The 20,606-nt window shown below is 40.6% G+C and overlaps 2 protein-coding genes across 2 annotated transcripts in view; one reads left to right on the forward strand and one right to left on the reverse strand.

The window, feature by feature from the left end:
- The window catches only part of LOC121865421, an 83,827-nt gene extending 71,309 nt beyond the window's left edge, over nt 1-12,518 (forward strand). Inside the window, exons 15-22 of the mRNA XM_042364803.1 lie at nt 339-466; nt 1,191-1,345; nt 2,055-2,206; nt 3,325-3,434; nt 3,803-3,975; nt 7,431-7,547; nt 10,507-10,632; nt 10,750-12,518. Of these exons, the coding sequence (XP_042220737.1) occupies nt 339-466; nt 1,191-1,345; nt 2,055-2,206; nt 3,325-3,434; nt 3,803-3,975; nt 7,431-7,547; nt 10,507-10,632; nt 10,750-10,902 (1,114 nt within the window). The 3' untranslated portion in view covers nt 10,903-12,518. The remainder of the gene's footprint in view (nt 1-338; nt 467-1,190; nt 1,346-2,054; nt 2,207-3,324; nt 3,435-3,802; nt 3,976-7,430; nt 7,548-10,506; nt 10,633-10,749) is intronic.
- Nucleotides 12,519-20,356: 7,838 nt separating this feature from the next.
- The window catches only part of LOC121865422 (uncharacterized protein C10orf82 homolog), a 41,196-nt gene continuing 40,946 nt past the window's right edge, over nt 20,357-20,606 (reverse strand). Inside the window, exon 6 of the transcript XR_006088761.1 lies at nt 20,357-20,501. The gene's annotated coding sequence lies outside the window, so the exon portion shown is untranslated. The remainder of the gene's footprint in view (nt 20,502-20,606) is intronic.

Consider the following 20,606-nt stretch of genomic DNA (forward strand, 5'->3'; position numbering starts at 1 on the left):
ATCACCACAGATCTAAGTCACTATCATCGTGTCTCCCATGAGTGCAAGTCACTATCCTCACTGTCATCATCATTATCACCACAATTCTAAGTCACTATGCTCCCTGTCACCATCATTATCACCACAGATCTAAGTCACTATCATCGTGTCTCCCATGAGTGCAAGTCACTATCCTCACTGTCATCATCATTATTACCACATCTACAGTAAGTCACTATGTTCACTGTCACTATCATTATCACCACAGATCTAAGTCACTATCCTCACTGTCATCATCATTATCACCACAGATCTACAGTAAGTCACTATCCTCACTGTCACCATCATTATCACCACAGATATTGGCCGAACAAGCCCCCGAGTGCCATGGCGGCAGTGAACCCGTACATATTGAACATTACCACCAACGACACGGCTAAGGGCCCCTGCTACTGTGTCCTGTGGAGGGCCCCTGAGCCTAGGAAAGGTGGGTCTCTCTCTCTCTCTCTCTCTCTCTCTCATTATCTCAGGTTAATTTCTCTCCCGTTTTGCGATACCTTTAGCATTTATTAAATAATATAAACATTCTCACAAGTCTTTAAGTGTGTGTGTGTGGAGTGGTGTGGTGTGGTATGGCGTGGTGTGGTATGGTGTGGTGTGGTGTGGTGTGGTGTGGTGTGGTGTGTGGAGTGGTGTGGTGTGTGGTGTGGTGTGGTGTGTTGTGTTGTAGTGTGTGAAGTGGAGTTGAAAAAATACGATTTCTTGCTTAATGGTTTGCTTGATTATTACTCCACTCCAGATTTCATGTCAAATTAATCACCGTCAATGCTTTAATCAATTCTTGTTAAAATCTGGGAGATAAAATCCTGTGGACCCCCCCACCCCCTTAACACGAGAGCAGGACATATGAGGAAAGCAATCTAACTTGTGCCAGCACTTGAGAACGGGAGGAAACTGCTTGCCCGACTTTAAAAAAAAAAAACGAGTTTGTCTTGGCTCTCGACACAGTGAGCTCTGCTTGTCGGTTATTATAGTGAAGTCTTCTTACGCTTGTCGCCTCATCTGAGGAAAGAAAAGTTATCGTTTTAGTTTCTTGAGAGAGAGAGAGAGAGATGTCCTATTACCTGTACTTTGAGACATTGATAAACTAAAACCTCTAACTTATTTCTTTACTCTCCTACTTCACCTAGCCCCTGTTCTTCCTCCGTCAGGTGAGATGAAGATCGGGGGAATGTACTCGTCGGAGATATACTTCTACGTGAGGGTGGTGTGTGAGGGCCTGACCTTCCTTGGCTCTTTGGCTTACCTGATCGGAGCTGCTAATGAGGCCAGGTTCCAAGGTGGCAAGATGTTCGTCGAGAACCTGGTGAGTTGGTGGTTGATGCTGGTAGGTAAGGAATTGGTGGTTGATGCTGGTAGGTAAGGAGTTGGTGGTTGATGCTGGTGGTAGGTACTGGTAGGTAAGGAGTTGGTGGTTGATGCTGGTGGTAGGTACTGGTAGGTAAGGAGTTGGTGGTTGATGCTGGTGGTAGGTACTGGTAGGTAAGGAGTTGGTGGTTGATGCTGGTGGTAGGTACTGGTAGGTAAGGAGTTGGTGGTTGATGCTGGTGGTAGGTACTGGTAGGTAAGGAGTTGGTGGTTGATGCTGGTGGTAGGTACTGGTAGGTAAGGAGTTGGTGGTTGATACTAGTAGGTGCTGGTAGGTGAGGAGTTATTGGTTGATGTTGGCAAGTGCTTGTAGGAATTGGTGGTTGATGCAGTTAGGTACTGGTAGGAGAGAACTTGGTGGTTGATGTTGGTAGGGGAGATCTTGGCGAGTTGGTGGTAGATACTAGTAGGAATTGGTGGTTGAGGGATGTTGGTGGGAGAGGACCTGGTTAGTTACTATGGACGTGTAGTATGTGGTTAATGTGAAAATATGTGTAGTTGTTAATGTGTACACGTATGATTATTATGAACGTGTGTCTGGTTGTCATGAACGTGTACAGCATGTGATTTGTATTCCCCTTCGTGTGTCCTGACTGCCACTGCCACCCAACCAACACTCACTGGTTCCTCCTCCTCCCCTCCACCAGAGCACTGTGCCCTCCCGCGTGTTGTTCCTGCTGGCGTGTACCATGGTGATGGTGATGGCGGTGCTGAGGATGCTTTGTATGAGTGAGGCTGAGGACGTGGTGGCCATCATGGTCATGTTGTGTACGGGGCCATACTTCCTCTTCTTCTGCAGGTGGGTCAATTCGAGCGCAAGGTTTACCAAATGGCGCCTGATAACTAATACTCTATTAATTTTACATATTGAATATATGTATTGTAATTTCATGGAATTTTAAGCTTTATACTTCTATTATCTGAAACATATTGTAATCCCAAACACCAAGTTCGTGGAATTTACTTGAGAGATGTATCCCGAAACCTCGCGCGAGATTGAATATAACTTGCAGGATCTGAACGCATAGGCATTTCATGAAGTATATACCCCGCCCGAGCTCCCTTTGACTTGCGAACCCTTCCAGGAGTCACCCTGTGTTATCATCTTTCTCTCTCTCTCTCCTTTGATGGAGTCACTTGTCCCATCGAGTTATAGCTCACATTTTGTATGCAATAATGTTCCTCCTGGGTCAGATATTAATCGCGGCGGCGACTTTGATCTCCTGCACAGAGACTGGCAGGAGATGAAATTAAGATATGGCATACTTTTACTGTTGTGTGACCCATGTCTTGATGGGGCATACATATGAAGGAGCGGGAGGGGTGTTGTGGTACGAGAAAGGGGAGGTGAAGGTTGAGACGGAGGGGTAAGGGAAGGGGGGGGGTAGGGTAGGGAAGGGATGAAGGTTGATTGGGAGGAGGGGAAGATTGAGGGTTGAAGTTTAAGAAGCAGCAAGAGGAGAAGTGAAGGGAGAGCAGGTGAAGGAGAGGGGAGGAAAGGAGGTGACCTTTGATGAGTGAAGGTCTGCTCGTTCCATGAAAAGCGGCGTGTGGGAGAGAACGGGGAATTGGGTCGTGGTAGAGAAGAGGAAAAGCAAAAAAAAAGGAGAAAACGACAGAAATTATTATTGGGAAAATAAGAGACGAGAGAAAAAGGAAAAAATAATGTAAAAAAAAAAGAAGAAAAGAGACCTATGTATCCAAAGTGACTCAGTGTATGTATACAATCAATAACTCACAATGTATGTATCCAGTGAATCTCAATCCACGTATTCAGACAATGACGCCGTACATGTATCCAAACAGTCACTCATAATGCATGTATCCAAAGAGTGATTCACAGTGTTTGTTTCCAGTCAACACACAATGCTCAGTCCATAAAACCTAACTTAACTGGTACGTGTGTCTTCCCTACAGAGGATTTAAGACGGTGGGTCCTTTCGTCACCATGATCTACACTATGTTGGTGGGCGATCTGCTCAGGTTCGTCACCATTTACTTCGTCTTCATCATGGGTTTCTCGCAAGGTGAATATCCACTCTTGTTTACCCGGTGATCTGTTTACCTGTATGCTGTTTACCTGGTGGTCTGCTTACCTGTATGTTTGCTTACCTGGTGGTCTGTTTACCTGTATGTTTGTTTCCCTGATAGGTAATTATGACCCTAATCTAATTTTTATTGTGTGATTTACTTGTATCCATCTACCTATGTTATTTCCAAGGGTGATTAAGTTATCTTCATCTCTCCTTATCTGTTTTCAAGTGTGAATTACTATAATTATCTCTCATCTCTTTGATTTTAATTATTATCTCTTATGTCTCCATATCTGATTCTCAAGTATGTCTTAATTATCATCGTCTCGCTATATCTCCTCCATTCTATCGTTCTCCACCAGCTTACTACATCATCTTCAGCTCCTTCCAAGACATCGAGGACAGACCCATGTGTGTTCATAATCCCATGCCCACGGCATCCGAGAGTATAATGCTGATGTTTATAATGTCGCTGGGAAACTTCGGCGACGTGTACAACGCCCTCGAGTGTACCGACCACGAGATATCTGGCAAGGTGAGAGAGAGAGAGAGAGAGAGAGGGAGGAGACGTGTACAACGCCCTCGAGTGTACCGACCACGAGATATCTGGCAAGGTGAGAGAGAGAGAGAGAGAGAGAGAGAGAGAGAGAGAGAGAGAGAGAGAGAGAGAGAGAGACGTGTATCAGTTACTTCAATGCACCGACTTTGAGATTTTTAACGTGTGTGTGTGTGTGTGTGTGTGTGTGTGTGTTTATGTTGCAAGAACAACACATGATATTAAAGTTAGAAATGATTCCTAAATTGCACATTTACCCTAGAAAAATTATATAAATAAAAATTGTATAATGTGGATTAATTCAACATGAGTGAACCTTTTGTAAAGTTACAGGTGTCACCTCTCATTCCCCCCTCCCAATAACAAACCCCACTAGTAAACACATAGAATTTAAAATGCAATGAAATAGTGTATAGTATAACGTGATACATAAAAACATATAACCCATTTATATTAAAAGGAATCAGTTAGGTTAGGTTATGATTAACTGAACTGAAGCTGGGTGCGTGAGTGTACTGTACAGTCTCCTTCACTAGTGCATTTACAGGGGCTCTTCAGGTTTTATGCAGTGTGGCAGCCCTGTGTTTGTTTACATTCGACAGAAGGAAACTCACAATAGTAAACGTACTATGGAATCAAAGTAAAGCAAGATTAAAAAGAAATATCTCAGTGTAATGAATTGTGGAATGTTTATATGATGAGCCCCTGTAAATGCACAAGTGAAGGGGACTGTACATTGTAAGTATATTACACACCAACCAGCCAGAAAGTAATATCTCCGTTAGCTGGAATTCCTCAAACCCGGAACTCTCCGATAGCCAGAATTGAAATTTTCTCAGAAAATCTTTCCCTAAGCTGGAATTTTCCAGAAAATTATGGCATAGGGAACAATTCTCCGAGGGGCACATTTTCTGGAAATTTACGATAAAAATTTTCCCGATACCTGGAAAATTCGAGGGAGGGCTTTTTTTTTCATGGTTTGAGAGATGAAAATCAGGCGCATTTTCCAGAAATTCCGAGAAAAATTTTCCCGTACATACCAGGAAATTCCGGGGATGGGGAATATATTTCCGAGTTCGAGAGATGATATAATAGGCAATTTCTGCAACTTCCAATAAAATTTTTCCGTTACCCGGAAAATTCCGGGGATGAAGGATCTTTTCCGGCTTTGAGAGTTATTACCCGGAAATCTCTCATTCCCGGAAGTGCAAGGCCCCAATTGTTCCAGCTGACGGAGATATCACTGTATTCACCACCCGGGCTGTAATCCAGAAGTAGTCCAGGTCAGTGTGTACAAGTGTTTACAGGCTGATTTAGAGGCACAGTATTAGAGTGCAGTGATTCCTTTAAGCCATGATATCAAGGTATTCTTATTTGCTGTGTCTCTTTTTTCATCAATGTGACTGTTATTATTTTTTTTTACACAATTAACTTGGATGTATTAAACCTGACTAGCAACTGTGCTTCCCCTGAGGTGTAACTATTATCACCTACAGCGAATCTTACAACAGAAAAAAAGTCAATTATTCGTCAAAGTAAAAAATAAAATTATGTGAAGTATGTATAATATTTTTAAGTAGGTCAGAAAATATATGAAAGACATAATAGATATAGTTCAGTAAAGAGCACATGATCTTGTTGATGTTGTGCTTTTTCCTTCCTTCAACAACTAAGTTCATTAACCTTGCACACCAAGTTAATTCAGACACTGGAGGAAAAACAATTAAGAACAACAACATCTCTTGTGGTGAAGGCCATATTGTTGACGTTCTTGACAATAAACTGAGCGCCTTGGTTCCAGTCGTGGTTATTGTCAACATAAACTCTGAAGAGGAAACTAGTGTGTCCTGATGTTGATGTGTTTACCAGTCTTGTCTGTGGCTGTAGTTCTTTTGTTTAGAGATTTAGGGTCTCTGATTGGTCCATTTGTGAGATACTAGGACTCTTTTAGGCAATTAGTTCATTCGTTTCAATTTTAACTTCTTATGATCGCAACTCCCCATTGGTCCAGGCACGAGTTTCATTGCTTCATTCATCCCGGTTTTCGCCCATTTCAAGGAGATGATTGGTCCATTCCTTTCTGTTGAAAATTCGTTTTAGCCAATTGTGAGGAATCTGAGCGAGTTCACTGGGGGTCCGAGGGAGGGGGGAGGCAAGGGTCAGAGGTCAGGGGTCAGAGGAGCGTCTTGCACATTCAATTATCTCTACTATGAATAAATTAGATAAGGTTAGAGCGTTTTTGCCCTGAGTCTTGAAGGGGTCATGACGATAAATAAATCCCCTTAAATTAACTAGAAACGTAACAGAGCATCAAACTTAACTACAACATTTAACATGGCGTCCAGAATAACGTCACCAATTTACCTGTGACTTTAGGTGTTAATTGATACATATTTATTGAATGGAATCTTGGGGCTGTTGAGTCTGGCCATTTTTGTTATACGTGAGGGAGAATATTGCGAGTACTGGTTGCGTAAAGGGAGGGGGTCAGGGTGTGAAGGAGGGAGAGAGAGAGAGGGTAGGGGAGGGTGGGTGGGAGGGGGGAGGTCAGGATGTGAAGGAGGAGAGAGGGGAAGTATGGGGAGGTAAGCATGTGAAAGAGGGAGAGAGAGAGAGGGAGGGAGGGGGAAAGAGGAGGTCAGGATGTGAAGGAGAGAGAAAGAGAGAGAGAGAGAGGGAGGGAGGGTGGAGAGACTGGGGAAGAGGAGGAGGAAAACGCGGATATAGATAAGGGAGAAATATAGATAGTTAAAGAGGCAGGGAACATAGATAAAGTGACTTGAAAATTTAATACAGAGATAAACAATTATTAGTCGCACAGTAATAATAATAATGGTTGCCCCTCATGACCGTCCCAAGGGCCACGTTGGCGTGAATCTGTTTAACTTTAAGGTGAAGAAGCTGTCGCCAACACCACAACCACACCCTAAGTTAACGGTGTTGCATGATCCAGTGTCAAGGAATAGTCCGAGAAGACCGGACAACTCGCCAACTGCACTGGCTAACCAATTACTGTTGGGTAGACAGAGGGTTGCCCATATATCCTGCCTGGGGATTGAACCCAGGTCCACTCGCTTGCGAGGCGAGAATGCTGACCATTACACAACAGTACATAAATAATGATAGAGGAAGATAGGTTGAGTTTATCACTGTTGCCCGTAAGCTTATGCCTGTAAAGCATATCTGTACAGTTAATTATTTTACCTTTAACAATATTATGTTCATGATTAAACTTCAGTATGATTATAAAACGTGTATAACAGATTGACTTTACTGGTATTATATAACGTGTGTGTGTGTGTGTGTGTGTGTGTGTGTGTGTGTGTGTGTGTGTGTGTTTATTATAGCTTGTGAATTATTTATATTCTAGTGTGTTGGAGGATCTCTGTCTGTCTGTTTATTTTCATCTCTCTCTCTCTCTCTTTTCTCCCCAGGTGTTGTTTATGATCTTCATGGCCATCGTCTCGCTTTTACTCATCAACTTACTCATCGCCATGATGGGTAACACCTACGAACGAATCGCTGAGATGAAGAACGAGTGGATGAGACAGGTGAGTTGATGAGGAGACAGGTGACTAGGTGAGTGAAGAAGGGGAGTGTAGGAATAGAGGAATAGGTGGAGATAAATGGATGAGAGAGAGATGGATGGATAGGATAGGATTAGTGGATATGGGTGGGGTTAGGTGGATGCTGTAAATGGAAGATACGGGTAGGTAGGTGGATGAAGGCTGGATGGGTGGATAGGTGTTAATGGATGACGTACAGGTTATAAGTGGATTACAGGTATAAGTTGACTATAAATTGAATGAACTGGAGAGTGAATAAAACAAGAATAGGAGATGATACAGAGAGGACGATGATAAGTGGAATATAAACAAAGTCTTGTTGTACTATTCACACAAATATTCCTAATTATGAATGGGTCCTGGAGGCGGTGACGTCATCCGTGTAAACATAAGTGCGTGGGTGTTGTGACGTGTGGGAGATTAAACCCGGGATCTTGCTTGATTAAGGAGATTACGGCAGCTTCGTTTTGTATGTGTTGACCTGACATTACACACATGCACACGCACGCACACACACACACACACACACACACACACACACACCAGGACTCCCTGTTTAACTTTTAATTTCGTTGGTTTGCTGGCGGAAGTTTCTATATCTCACTAACTTATTTCTTACTAACTTTAGACGACTTGACTTGATGGTTTTAACTCTCTCTCTCTCTCTCTCTCTCTCTCTCTCCCTTTAACCCATTGAAAGAATAACCTTTTAGAATGTTGGAGCGTTTCCCAGGCCTTCAAGACCATAAAATAAGAGAATGAGCCTCGTATATTCATACATTTATTTATTTTTTACAAGTGACTGGAAAAACAAAATAAAAAAAACGTTGTTGCTAAAGGTAGTCTTTGATCCAGCTGTCGATCAACTGACTTTCCTGGCGCGTAATTGGCGGGTAAAAGTTTGGTTCTGCTACTGCTGTCATTGGCTGCCTGATCCCCTCTCACCGTCCCCCCCCCCTCCATGTATTAGCTGACTTTCCCAACACGTGATTGTAGGGTCACGTGCATCAGCTTGGTCTCTTGCACACAGAGGAATGGGGTCGGGGTGGGGTGGGGAGGAGACGAGGGGGACAGGTCGCGTCTCAACCCCGTCTTGTTTGATGACAAGTTCTGCAAGGGGCGGAGACCTGAGGGCTTCACACCACCTGACTCCACCTGTAATTATTGAGTTGTTTTCTGAGCCTTCTCTATTAATCAAGTTTGGTTGGAGGTCACCTATTATTAGAGAAGAGGTAATGTATACTGACACGAACACCCCCACCTTCTCACCCCTACCTTCTCACCCCTCCGACGACACACACACACACACACACACACACACACACACACACACTCGGCTCCCTCCTCACCTTGGAAACCTTCTATTTTTAACCAAGTTCGTGTTTACAAGTGCTGCTTCTAGCAATGTCAATATGGAGTCTTGAAGGTGAGGTAGTGATGGGTGTGCTAAAAGTAATGGTGGTGATATGGGCAGTGATGGTGAGGGTAGTAGTGAGAATGGTGTCTATCCAGCAGTAATTAGGGACCTGGATGTTAAATCGATTTGCGGATCGTGTTCGGGGTAATGGTTAGCCAGTGCTGTTGGTGACTTGTCCGGTCTTCTCTGACTATACCTTGACACTCGTTAACTCAGGGTGTGGTTGTTGTGTTGGCGACAGCTTCTACACCTTAAACAAATTCACGCCTAGGTGCCCCTTGGACCGGCCATCCTCGTTACAACCATTATAGTGATGATGACTCGTATGGTGGTGGCAGTGGTGGTGTAGATGGTAATAATAGTTGTTGGTAGTGGTGGGAGTGATGATGGCTCGTGGTGGTGGCAGTGGTGATGACTCGTGCGGTGGTGGCAGTGGTGATGGCTCGTGTGGTGGTGGTGATGGCTCGTGTGGTGATAGTGATGGTGGCAGTGGTGATGGCTCGTGTGGTGGTGGTGGTAGTGGTGATGGCTCGTGGTGGCGGTAGTGATGATGGCTTGTGGTGGCGGTAGTGATGATGGCTCGTGGTGGCGGTAGTGATGATGGCTCGCAGGTAGGATGATGTATTTCGGTATGGCAGATGATGGTCGGTGGCGGTAGTGATGATGGCTCGTGGTGGCGGTAGTGATGATGGCTCGTGGTGGTGGTAGTGGTGGTGATAATCTGTCAATGGTTTATCCTCCGTGTTGAACTTCACGAGTAAAATGAATCCCGGTAATCCATTTGAACTGTACTGTATATTTCACGCATTAATACCGTGTGTGTGTGCTATTCACCTTTAGTCTTTAATTCTATCATTCCTTCTCAGTCTCATCACAGACAGATAAATACAGACTGACAGACAAACAAACAAGAAAATACACACAGGTAAAGAAGACAGAAAAAGAGATGGATAAACAGCAAGACGGAACAGACTAACATAGAAACAGACAGAAACAGAGACAACTAAATAAACAGAAAAAACAGACGGTAACATTTATTCTCTGGATGGTAAAACTAAAATGTGTTATATGACCTTTTTTTTCATAGCTGTTTTATAAATATTCCAGTTCTCGTTGATATACTCAATTGTGTTATAGTTTTCACCTTGGTATTTTTTTTTTATTACTGTACACTTTATCTCTCTTGTTTGTTGTTTATGATAGGTATTTTCTCTTCTCGATTTTGTTAATATTGTTTTCAGTATAGATCTCTCTCTCTCTCTCTCCTTCCTTCCTTCTCCCTCAACACCCTCCTTTCTCCTCCCCCGTCCTCCCATCCCTCTCCCACTATCAGTCTCATCACTCCTCTCGATTTTTCCACACCCTGTCCCTCCCTCTCTTTCATCCTCTTTCCCTAACCATGTCCCTCTCTCTCATCTTCCAACCCCTACTCCCACCATCCCTCTCTCTTACCCACACCTCCCTTTCTCCTCACTCTTTCCCCCCCTCACCCCTCTCTTTTACACTCTCCCTTCCTTTCCCTCACAGTGGGCGAGGATCGTGCTGGTGGTAGAACGAGGACTTAGCCCAGAGGAAAGACTAAAGCACCTTATGACTTATTCTCAGCCCATGTCTGACGGCCGCCGCGCCCTCGTCTTGAGACTACACCAGAACGTAAGTAGTTCCTTCTCCCTCATCAGCCTATTGTAACTGTCCCGGTTGGTTCCTATTGTTCTTATTGGTTATCTTATGTCACTCACCTTACCTCAACCTTCTTTTTTTTTATCTCAGGACGAGGAGCGGGAGGAGATGAAGGACATTCTGGATATGAAGAGGGTCCATCAGAAGTATGTTCTACGCCGTAAAAACCGCAAGAACCCTTTTGCAGAATTCGAAGACCCCACCCCCACTGTCGTGAGGAAAGAGCCTCCCAAGAAAGTCTAAGAAAGTCTCCAGACGACTCCATCCCCCAGAAAACTAACGAAGGAGCCTCCCAAGAAATGTTATAAAAATTGCCTCAAGACGACCCCTCCCCGAGATACCTGACGAAGAAGCCCTCCAAGAAGGTCTTAAGAAAGTTTCCAGACGACCCATCCTCACCACAGACCCTGATGAATAAACCTCCCGAGAAAGTCTAAGAATCTTAAGACGACCCCATCTGAGGTCACGAAAAGGCCATGGTAAGGATAAAATCTTCACTGAAAGAAAATAAGGGAGAAGATTGTGGTGAGGGTAAGGGACAAATAGGTGACGACAGCAACGAAACAAGAAAACACAAACGTATTAATTTTTGTTATGCTATTTCTGCAGGAGACACATCTAGATTCATCATCATTATCCCGTCCAGAGAAGAAGACCATAGAAGATATATACTAAGATTAACTAGGAAACTTAAGAACGTGATCTGCCATTGATAAGATACAAGGTACAGAACGTCCACAATTTTTAGTGTTTTACTAAATACAGTAATAGTCAGATGTTATTCTTGGTATGTAGGTCTTATACAACTTTTATGGGGTATTTATACTAACGTTAGACGAGTAAAAATTTCGGTACTGTAGTAGATAAATTTTCAAAGATACAGTAGTTACAGGAGTAGTAGTAGCTAGAGGGTAAACTGTTCTAGAGGTGTTTTAAACGAAGTCAAATTAAAGAGATAAGATTTACTCTCGTCGTAGCCTTTGTAGTAATAACCTTGCCTCATATATTGTTCTTAAAGTTCTATGTTACAGTGTCTATAAAGCTCTTTGTTATATTGTTATTAAGATTAAATTATAATGTTAAAAGAAATATAAAAGTAGATTTTTCCCTTTTACTTCCTATACGACTCGGCGCGGTAGTGGTGGATAGGTGAAACTTTTTATAGAATGTCTAAACTCGTAGCCATATATGCTTCCATCACATGCTTGAGGTTATGTACTGTATTTTGAAAGGATTATAACATTTATATATTAGTATCTTGTGCAAACTAGCAATCAAAGTATACATAATTATTTCATATATACGAGTATATATATTCATTCTTGAAAAATATGCTTTGGTATGGCAGTAATTGCTTCTTTATTTATCTAGAGCGAGTTTAAAATACATAAAGTAGTTGGAAACGTCTTAGACTTCTTGTATTTTAATGAGAACTTGAGGTAGGGTGGCATTAGCTCCCCGCAGTACAGTAAGACTCGGGCGCTGGTAATGAATCAACAACCTTACAAAAGACATTATGGTGAATTATAGTGCAAGCCCCCTGTCATAGGCCCCTGAACATGACAGAAATCCATCAACCATTCCAGGCTCTCAGTCTAGTTGCTGTCCTTGGATAGTACAGTAGGGCCTCGTGTTAGGTTTGGATCACTCTAGGCTTTGATAAATGTCTAACACCTAACTATGCTAGATGTTTTGTTAAGAGAGTGATTGGAGATGGTTGTTTAAAGACATGTTAAAGATTATTATATCTGATATATATTATCTCTCTCTCTCTCTCTCTCGATTGCTGAATGCTACAAAATATAAAACCAAAAGCTTTAAATAATTGTTTACACCAGATGTAAGCTCGATGATTATTATCCTTTACCAATAAATAGTTACAAAAAGTAACTCATATTTGTGTTGTCATTGATTCCCTGTCTCTCTCTCTCCTAAGTTGCAGGAGGCGTATGATGAGAAACTGAATTAAACTATATAAAATACATTGGATATTCCACTTTTGTCCTGTCTGAAAATCTGTCTTGTTTTATGAGTTAAATCTCTTGTTTTATGCGTTGAATCTGTTTTGTTTTATTAGTTAAATATGTTTTGTGTTGACAGATCACAGTAGTTAAACTGTCAGCTGACTGTATGGTAGTGTTAGTGGTAGGTGCTTGTCCATATTGGCTATTCTAACCTAGAAAAGCCTAACCCAAGCCAGTCTATATTGATGCCAGTTTTAATGAGCCCTAACTGTAATGGCTTTAAGTCCTAATGGGTTCCAGCTTTCTGAATCCTAGTCCTAATGGTTAACTTGGGGCCTATTTTCACGATTACACTTAACCATTTTGTTATAACAGATTCACAGCCAAATATTGTGACTCGAGACACTTTATACATATGCAGTTACTGTGAAAACGACGCTGGGTTTGTTTACCTGAAGCACTTACAAAAAAATGGAAGCTCAGTAATCCATACTTCTCCTCTGAAGGCTTTAGTGCTTAATTTATTCCTGTAATGTGTTGACGATTTGGGGGAAAATAACCTGTGTTAATTTACATACAGAAAATGACAATTCTTGAAACATTATTATTATTTTGACTTTTTTCATAAAATTGGATTTTGTTTAAAGGTTTTTATACTAAGTGGGGGAAATACGTTGTGAATGTGATTTCTAAACTCAGGTGAAAGCGTTAGTTGGTTGGAGTGATGGTAAGCGGTCTACTCGTTAAGACACCTCATAACTGAAGTTTATTGGTCGTCTTCGCTTCCCACCGACAGCCGGTATAATAAATTCACCTTCAACAGCATCCATTAGTAATTTTTTATCGCATACGAACACACACACACACACACACACACTTAATCCATAGGTAGTGTTGCAAGGTTTGTGATGACATAAATTCGTCTCCCCAATAACAAAAATGGTGTTATATACTCCATTATATATACATACACCCACAAACACCACAATCAGTGTTGCCAAGTATTAAAAGGGAGAAGGTGTCATCCTATCCCTTAATACAGTCTCCCCTTATTACCCGACTCCTCCAGGCGATGTTAACTCTCTCTCTCTCTCTCTCTCTCTCTCTCCGTCCCTGGTATCGTCACCTTTCTCTCTTTTTCCTTCTTTTATTCCTCGCCCTCTGCTCGTTCTTTCTTCCCCATTGCCTCGGGAATTTTACTGTTTTTTTTTCTTCTCCCTGTTTGCTCCTCCTTTTTACTTTCTGTCTCCTTTATCCTTCTCGTTCCCTTCTCTCTCCCTCTCTCCCTCTCTACCTCCTTAACCCGACACACCAAGATTATACTTTATACTCACATTGTTGTTGCTTCAGTTTACTTCAGGTTTACAAGGCAATGTTTCTGACCTAAAGCCGACCATTTCAGAGCTTCGGCGTGAAACAGTTCCCTTGGCGTCACTTAATACCTGTAGCTTACTTATGGAATACTTAAATGGCCCATCGTGTTACTTTATATGTAAAATACAGCCACTGCGCTTATACGTGTAGCTTACTTATGGGATACTTAAGACGGTCGGGGTACTTAAACTGTATGGGCCGTGGCGTCACTTTATACAGGGGATACATTCACCACACATATAGCGTACTTAAGGGATACTTATATGGTCTTAAGATAGTTGTAACTTACTTATAAGATACTTTACGATGGCCAGGATACTTAATTGGCCCTCACAGGAATCGTAAAGGAAAGAGGCACGCTTAAAGATCCATAAATATTACTGTACGGGATATTTAAATACTTACCATGTACTTAGATACTTATGGTACTCCGAATTTTCTTCTTCTTTTAATAGCCGACGGTATGTGTACTTTATACTATGTGTATACTGGCATCACGTATATGGTACTAGCACTATGTGTATATTGGCAGTACGTGTGTATTGATACCTCACCTGCTTCTTATCTGAGGTGAAGGAAAATACAGTATACACGAAGGCTGAAACGTCTACGCTATTTTTTTTTTAAATATTATAATGATAATATTGATTTACGTTATATAAGTCTCGTTTCTCGGACGTAGAATAATTTTATTGCGTCTGCTCCTGATCACTGAGTTACGACTTTCAAAAGATGTACCAGTTGTCAATGATCATTCTTCTATAAGCTGTTACAATAAACTCCTTAAAATATATTTGAAATGAAATTGATATCATTTTTATAAAATTTTTTCGTTAATAATTATTTTTTCCTTTGTATAGCGTATTAAGGTTGAGATAAATTATGAATTAACAACTTTCAATCACAAAAGTGTAACTCCTACTTGAGGAAGCCATCAAAACATACCGGGCGTGTGGTGTCTGTGGCCGAGTTTATTTATCTTACAAACGAATTCTATTGAGTGCAATTGCGACTTTTAGTGTGCAGCGGTTTGAGATGAAAATATTTATTATTGTGATGTTATTCAGGTAATGAAAAGACACAAGCGAATTGCAAACAACTATGTAAACAAAGATTAAATGCCCAGTCAGAGGGTTTAAAAGGAACGCTGTGAACTGTACTCGTGTTTGGAATATTTTAGTGTAGAGAACTCTTTTATAAATACGTGGACAAAAACAAAGTGTGGTGATACAGAGGTTTAGTGCTTTTATTTTACGTAATTATCGGTGTTTCCAGTGTAACAGGTGAAGTGAGAAATGAGAAATGAGAACGGTGAGAGGTGAGGCTGTGACGTCACCCGCCAACCGACACTAGCGCCACCCTATCGTGAGTACCTGAACTATGTAATTAAAATCCCATTAGCAAACTTATAGTTCTTTTTCTCTTACTACTACTACTATTACTACTACTACTAATAATAATAATACTAATAATAACGGCAACTAAAAGCGATTATCCTAACACTAGTGGGTGTTGACTGGCTCCAACAATACACGTAAGATGGTGTTGCCGCACTGCCAAGCTGATCCATTGCTAAGGATATATCGTAAATTAAATTGAAAGAGTGTCAGGGCGGACACAAATTTTACACCAGAGTAAAATGTGATAAAATATTTATGTAACACAACCACATTGCTATTCTACAATACTGTGTATATACAGTATACGTATATATTGTTTGGGCGAAGTCGGTACGCGTTAACCAATCATTCCTGTAACGGTGATCATGGTCACCTGATGATATTTTCACACATTTTAATTTTAATTTCCTTGTATACTATTTACTTATAAAAGAACAATTCGTGCTTCAGGTTACAGAGCCCCCTTACTGCCATACGATCATTTTGATAAATTGACTCTCTTGTGGTGATGATTTAGACATTTTCTGCATTTGAAATTCAATTGATTTCATACACTGGAATATATAATATAAATGTAAGGGTAAATTTTACTAGTCTTTACTAAAACAGAGACTATGTAAGCGGTAATTTAATATTCCTAAGGAGCAGGTTTGTGTTGTCATGTAGCTAGGCTCGAGTTTTTTCTATATGTAGATACTAGGCTAAGCTAACTCAGCTCGGTGATTGATAAAAAACCACAGACAAAAATAACGACAAAAATCAACAAGCAAACCTACCCTCAGTTCATTTACATTACCAGTGTTAAAAGTAAAACTTCATTTCCTGTGACTAATGTACGTATTTCCTAGCCAAAGTTGTGACATTAAGACATCCCGGAAATTAAATGTACTGTAACCAGGTGGCGTCATCCTGTAAGACATGACCTTGGACTTAGAGAAATAAGATTCAATAGCAAATTATTTTCTGGAATTAAGACTCAAAAGTTTAGCTTTGATATTCTTTATGTTCTAAGCTTCTTAACGAACACACATGAACAGTGACTAAGAGGATTAACGAACCACTTTACGAAGATTGAGAGAGTTAGATAATTTATTTTTAAATGTCATTGAGGATATTGTGAGTTTGTGTTATGTGTATGTTATAACGTTGTATAATATAATGAGTTGATGTAATTTGTGTAGAAATGCCAAGGGAATATTCTAATCACACACACACACACACACACAAACACACAAACACACACGTATGTTCAGTTTTCTGTTCAATTAAACGAGTAAATTGTGTTTTTAATCTTATAAACTTCAGGGAAACAAACGTTGCCAGGCTGGAGTTAAAACATTTTCCGCTCCGCACAGTGCTACCAGAACGCATTGCCACAACTATATAACTATACTAAACTAACTCAATTGTTACATACTGAACTATGATGCATTTTTGAGGCACTTGTTTCTTATATTATTTTTATGTTGTCATTATTATAGTTTTTTATTATACTTGTTGTGGTGTTAATACTCGTAGTTTACTCTTTTTTTTAAAGTAGTTGTTTCTGTAGCTTTTGTTGTAATGTAGTTGTTGTTGTTATAGTTGTTATTATTTTTGTAGATATTTTAGTTGATTGTGTAGTGGTACCGGGTAAATTATTATTATTATTATTATTATTATTATTATTATTATTATTATTATTATTATTATTATTATTATTATTATTATTATTATTATTATTATTATGTATTTGAGTTATGCACAAATTGAAAGTGTTCAGTAAAGATTTATCTCCCTTTTAGAAAACTGAGGTGAACTTATAAGCCAAGCTCAACACGTTAATTTTCCCCTCCAAGACAAAAGACTTTCTTAACGCTATTATCCACAAGTGATTATTCTCGTGAATTTGGTCTTTCTTATTTGTTTTCTAAATGTGTTTAATATCTCACCACCAGCCGCTGCGCCTTTTATGCTGCTTCACTTTCAGGAGTCAATTTTTGTTCTCGTAGTTTCGTTTGGAAAATGTTTTGAAATCGCGTTATTATTAATATTCTTCTTCTTCTTCTTCTTATTATTATTATTGGTAGTAGTGGTGGTAGTAGTAGTAGAAGAATATTATCCACCTTTTATATATAATCAATAATTTATATGTTTCGTAGGTACGTATTTTTTTTTAACCCTAAACAAACGAAATTCAGGAAACTGATTGAAAACTTGGAAGACGCCTGAGAGACTTAGGAACTAAGTTTATATGGGATCTGGGGGATGAATATATACGTATGGAAACTTCTGTCAGAACATATTATGTTAGCCAATCAAAACAGTCGAATAATGCAGTTCGTGGTTATTATTGGCTGCTTCAGAGTAGGATTATATTTTGGCAGATTATATATGTATGATTCTAGCTTTTAGTGAATTATTGATGCCTTTAAATCTCGGGGTCTGTAGAATAATTATCGTGCCGCTTTCTCTTGAGGTTCAGAATTTAACTCTTGGCTGGGCGGACGTGAGTGACCATCTCTTGGGGGTTTTGAACGTCAGTAAAAGCTCATCGGGTTGACCATGAGTGATCAGTTCTGTGGGCTGAAGCAAAGTAATAAGGTCATGGATTTGATGTGACCGAGAACACGTGGCTAAACACACAACCCTTCTCTTATATACTGAAGTTCTCTCCCGCACGAGCCAATTACCTAGTTTCCGTGTGATTACGTCGTTCGTGTTTGCTCTTTTGGCTGATGGAAGCGCGACCTTTATCCTCCTGTCGGTGTCCGTCGTCGTTTGAGCATGAAGGTCACGCCAATGTTCTGATGCAGTGGATGAATTCACCGATGGACTCAGTCTTTCTCTCTCTCTCTCTCTGGACGCCCGAGTCACCTGGATTTCCAGGAATTTACTGTGTTGACTAAGAAAGGAAAACATTGGAATTCAGTGCGGGTTGAGTTATACGACCAGTCTCATGAATCACTGGTATTTGTTGTATGAGTACGTCGGTCTGCAGTTTTCAGTGTTGTGGTCATTAGCGTTTGTGAATTTAGAACGAATTGGAATAATCAAGATCGGTTCAAGTCAGGGATAAACTAAATAGGATTTCGGTGCTTCATTCATTCAACTTGCATCTTGCTCAATTGAGGTAAAGGAAGCATTTGATCACTCAAGTTTATATAGATCAAATATTACGCAGAGATAACTTGTGCACGTCAGGTTAGTATTTGGAAGGCTCTCAATGAATCAGATGTTAGTTCTCTCTCTCCGCTACAACCAATGTATATCTGGAGGGATCAATTATCAAGCTTGGATGTGTGTGGGAATTGTTTGCGTCAGAGCTGGGTTCCTGGGTACCTACAGTAAAAGACATCAGTTTGATTTCACACTGACTGGAAATGGTGAAAGCGTAGAATTCGGTATTGCTTGAGATACACGCAGACCCTTGAATACATTCTCTATAATATTGTGGTGCTCCTCCTAACAGGCTCAGGCTATAGATTCCTACTGAATTATTGGGCTTATTCATAAGTGAAAAGACACATATACTCGAATCTCTTGTGTATACGCAAACCCACAGACATACATACAAAGACAATCACAGAAAAGGGGCAAATAGTGACACACACACACACACACACACACACACACACACACACACACACACACACACACACACACACACACACACACACACACACACACACACACACACACACACCACTGCTAAAGGCCACTGGCAAAGTTTTTAGATGATAAACTACCCACTGAGTTAAATTAATCTTGAGAGGTCAGAGGTCATCAGAAGCCTCGACCTTTAATGATAATAGAACAGTGAAGTTAATCCGTAAAAAAAATAAAGGGATTAGGGTATAAGAGTTATAAATGATGAGGGTAATTAGCACATTTATGCCGAACCTATTTTTAGCTTCAATTAGTTTGTATGCATTAGGGTTAATCTGATTACTTCATCTGTATAATGTGAACTGTGAATGGGTCTGTAACTTTGCTCTTTGGAGATGTGAAGGCGGTCGAGTGCAGTGTCGGCCAAAAGCTGCGTTAGTGAGTGCTTGTGTAGGAGAATGTTAGGGGTGAAGGGTAAAAAATTTTCTCAGTTTGCCAGTCAGTTTGTCAGTCATTCCTGGAGTTAACAGCCGCAGGTAGAGACGCTTAAGACGCTTAAGAGGTCATTTGGTCAAGGGAAGTCATGTGACCTATATAACCCCCCACTAAGCTCCGCCTCACTGTTGTTCTCAGGGCAGATTCAGGTGTGCTGGTTGGTTGCTGAGGGAGACGTGCCACACACACACACACACACACACACACACACACACACACCCCCCAACCTTATTACTGCCCACTGCTTGTCCTGTGGCGAGACTAAGATAACAACCACAACAACATCCAATCAACCATAATAATAACAACAACTACAACAAAAAAGAACTACAACAACAACCTCCATAACCACAACAACAATTACAACTACGAACTCTTTTATCATTTCACAATCCTCGTTGGCAATTATATCAACACAATGGGATAAATCCAAGCCAATTGATTTTCCTACCACACACACACACACACACACACACACACACACACACACACATTAAGAACAGGTGTTATGACAGAAATTTCGAGAATTAATTAAGAACGAGATAGAATTTGGCTCATTGGAATTATTGCACCAATTGTTTACCTCTCAGATCCTGGGATTTTGTGTTAATTAATGTTGAGGTGTACTCGAGGGATTGTTTGTTTACTTTAACAGCTGATGGAAGGTAAACAAGTCAGGGAGTTGAGAGTCTTAGGAGGTTTTCTTTTGCGATTATGAAATGGATTGAAGGATGTGTCAGATAGATAGATAGATAGGGTGAGAGAGAGTGTTATAAAATGGGAGAAGCAGTTAACGAGAGAGAATCACAAATAAACACACACACACACACACTACATTAAGATATCAACCAAAGGGATAATGAATTAAACTCCAGGTATTACTAGAAGTGGAATATTTATTATTTCATCTGGATGTTGTTTAAGGAGTGAGGAGGAGGCGGCCATGACCTTCAGCCTAGCACAGTATACAGGGTGTGACGAGGTGGGGTGACCATGGTCTGTGCCTTACCTCAACTCAACACTGGAAGCATAAGATAGATGAAGCACTCAGTACCCATTAGATATCATGACTATTATTATTATTATTATTATTATCGCCTAAGAAAAGGTTTTATATATATATATA

Source organism: Homarus americanus, unplaced genomic scaffold (genome assembly GCF_018991925.1).
Source record: "Homarus americanus isolate GMGI-L3 unplaced genomic scaffold, GMGI_Hamer_2.0 scaffold25483, whole genome shotgun sequence".
Taxonomy (NCBI): Eukaryota; Metazoa; Arthropoda; class Malacostraca; order Decapoda; family Nephropidae; genus Homarus; species Homarus americanus.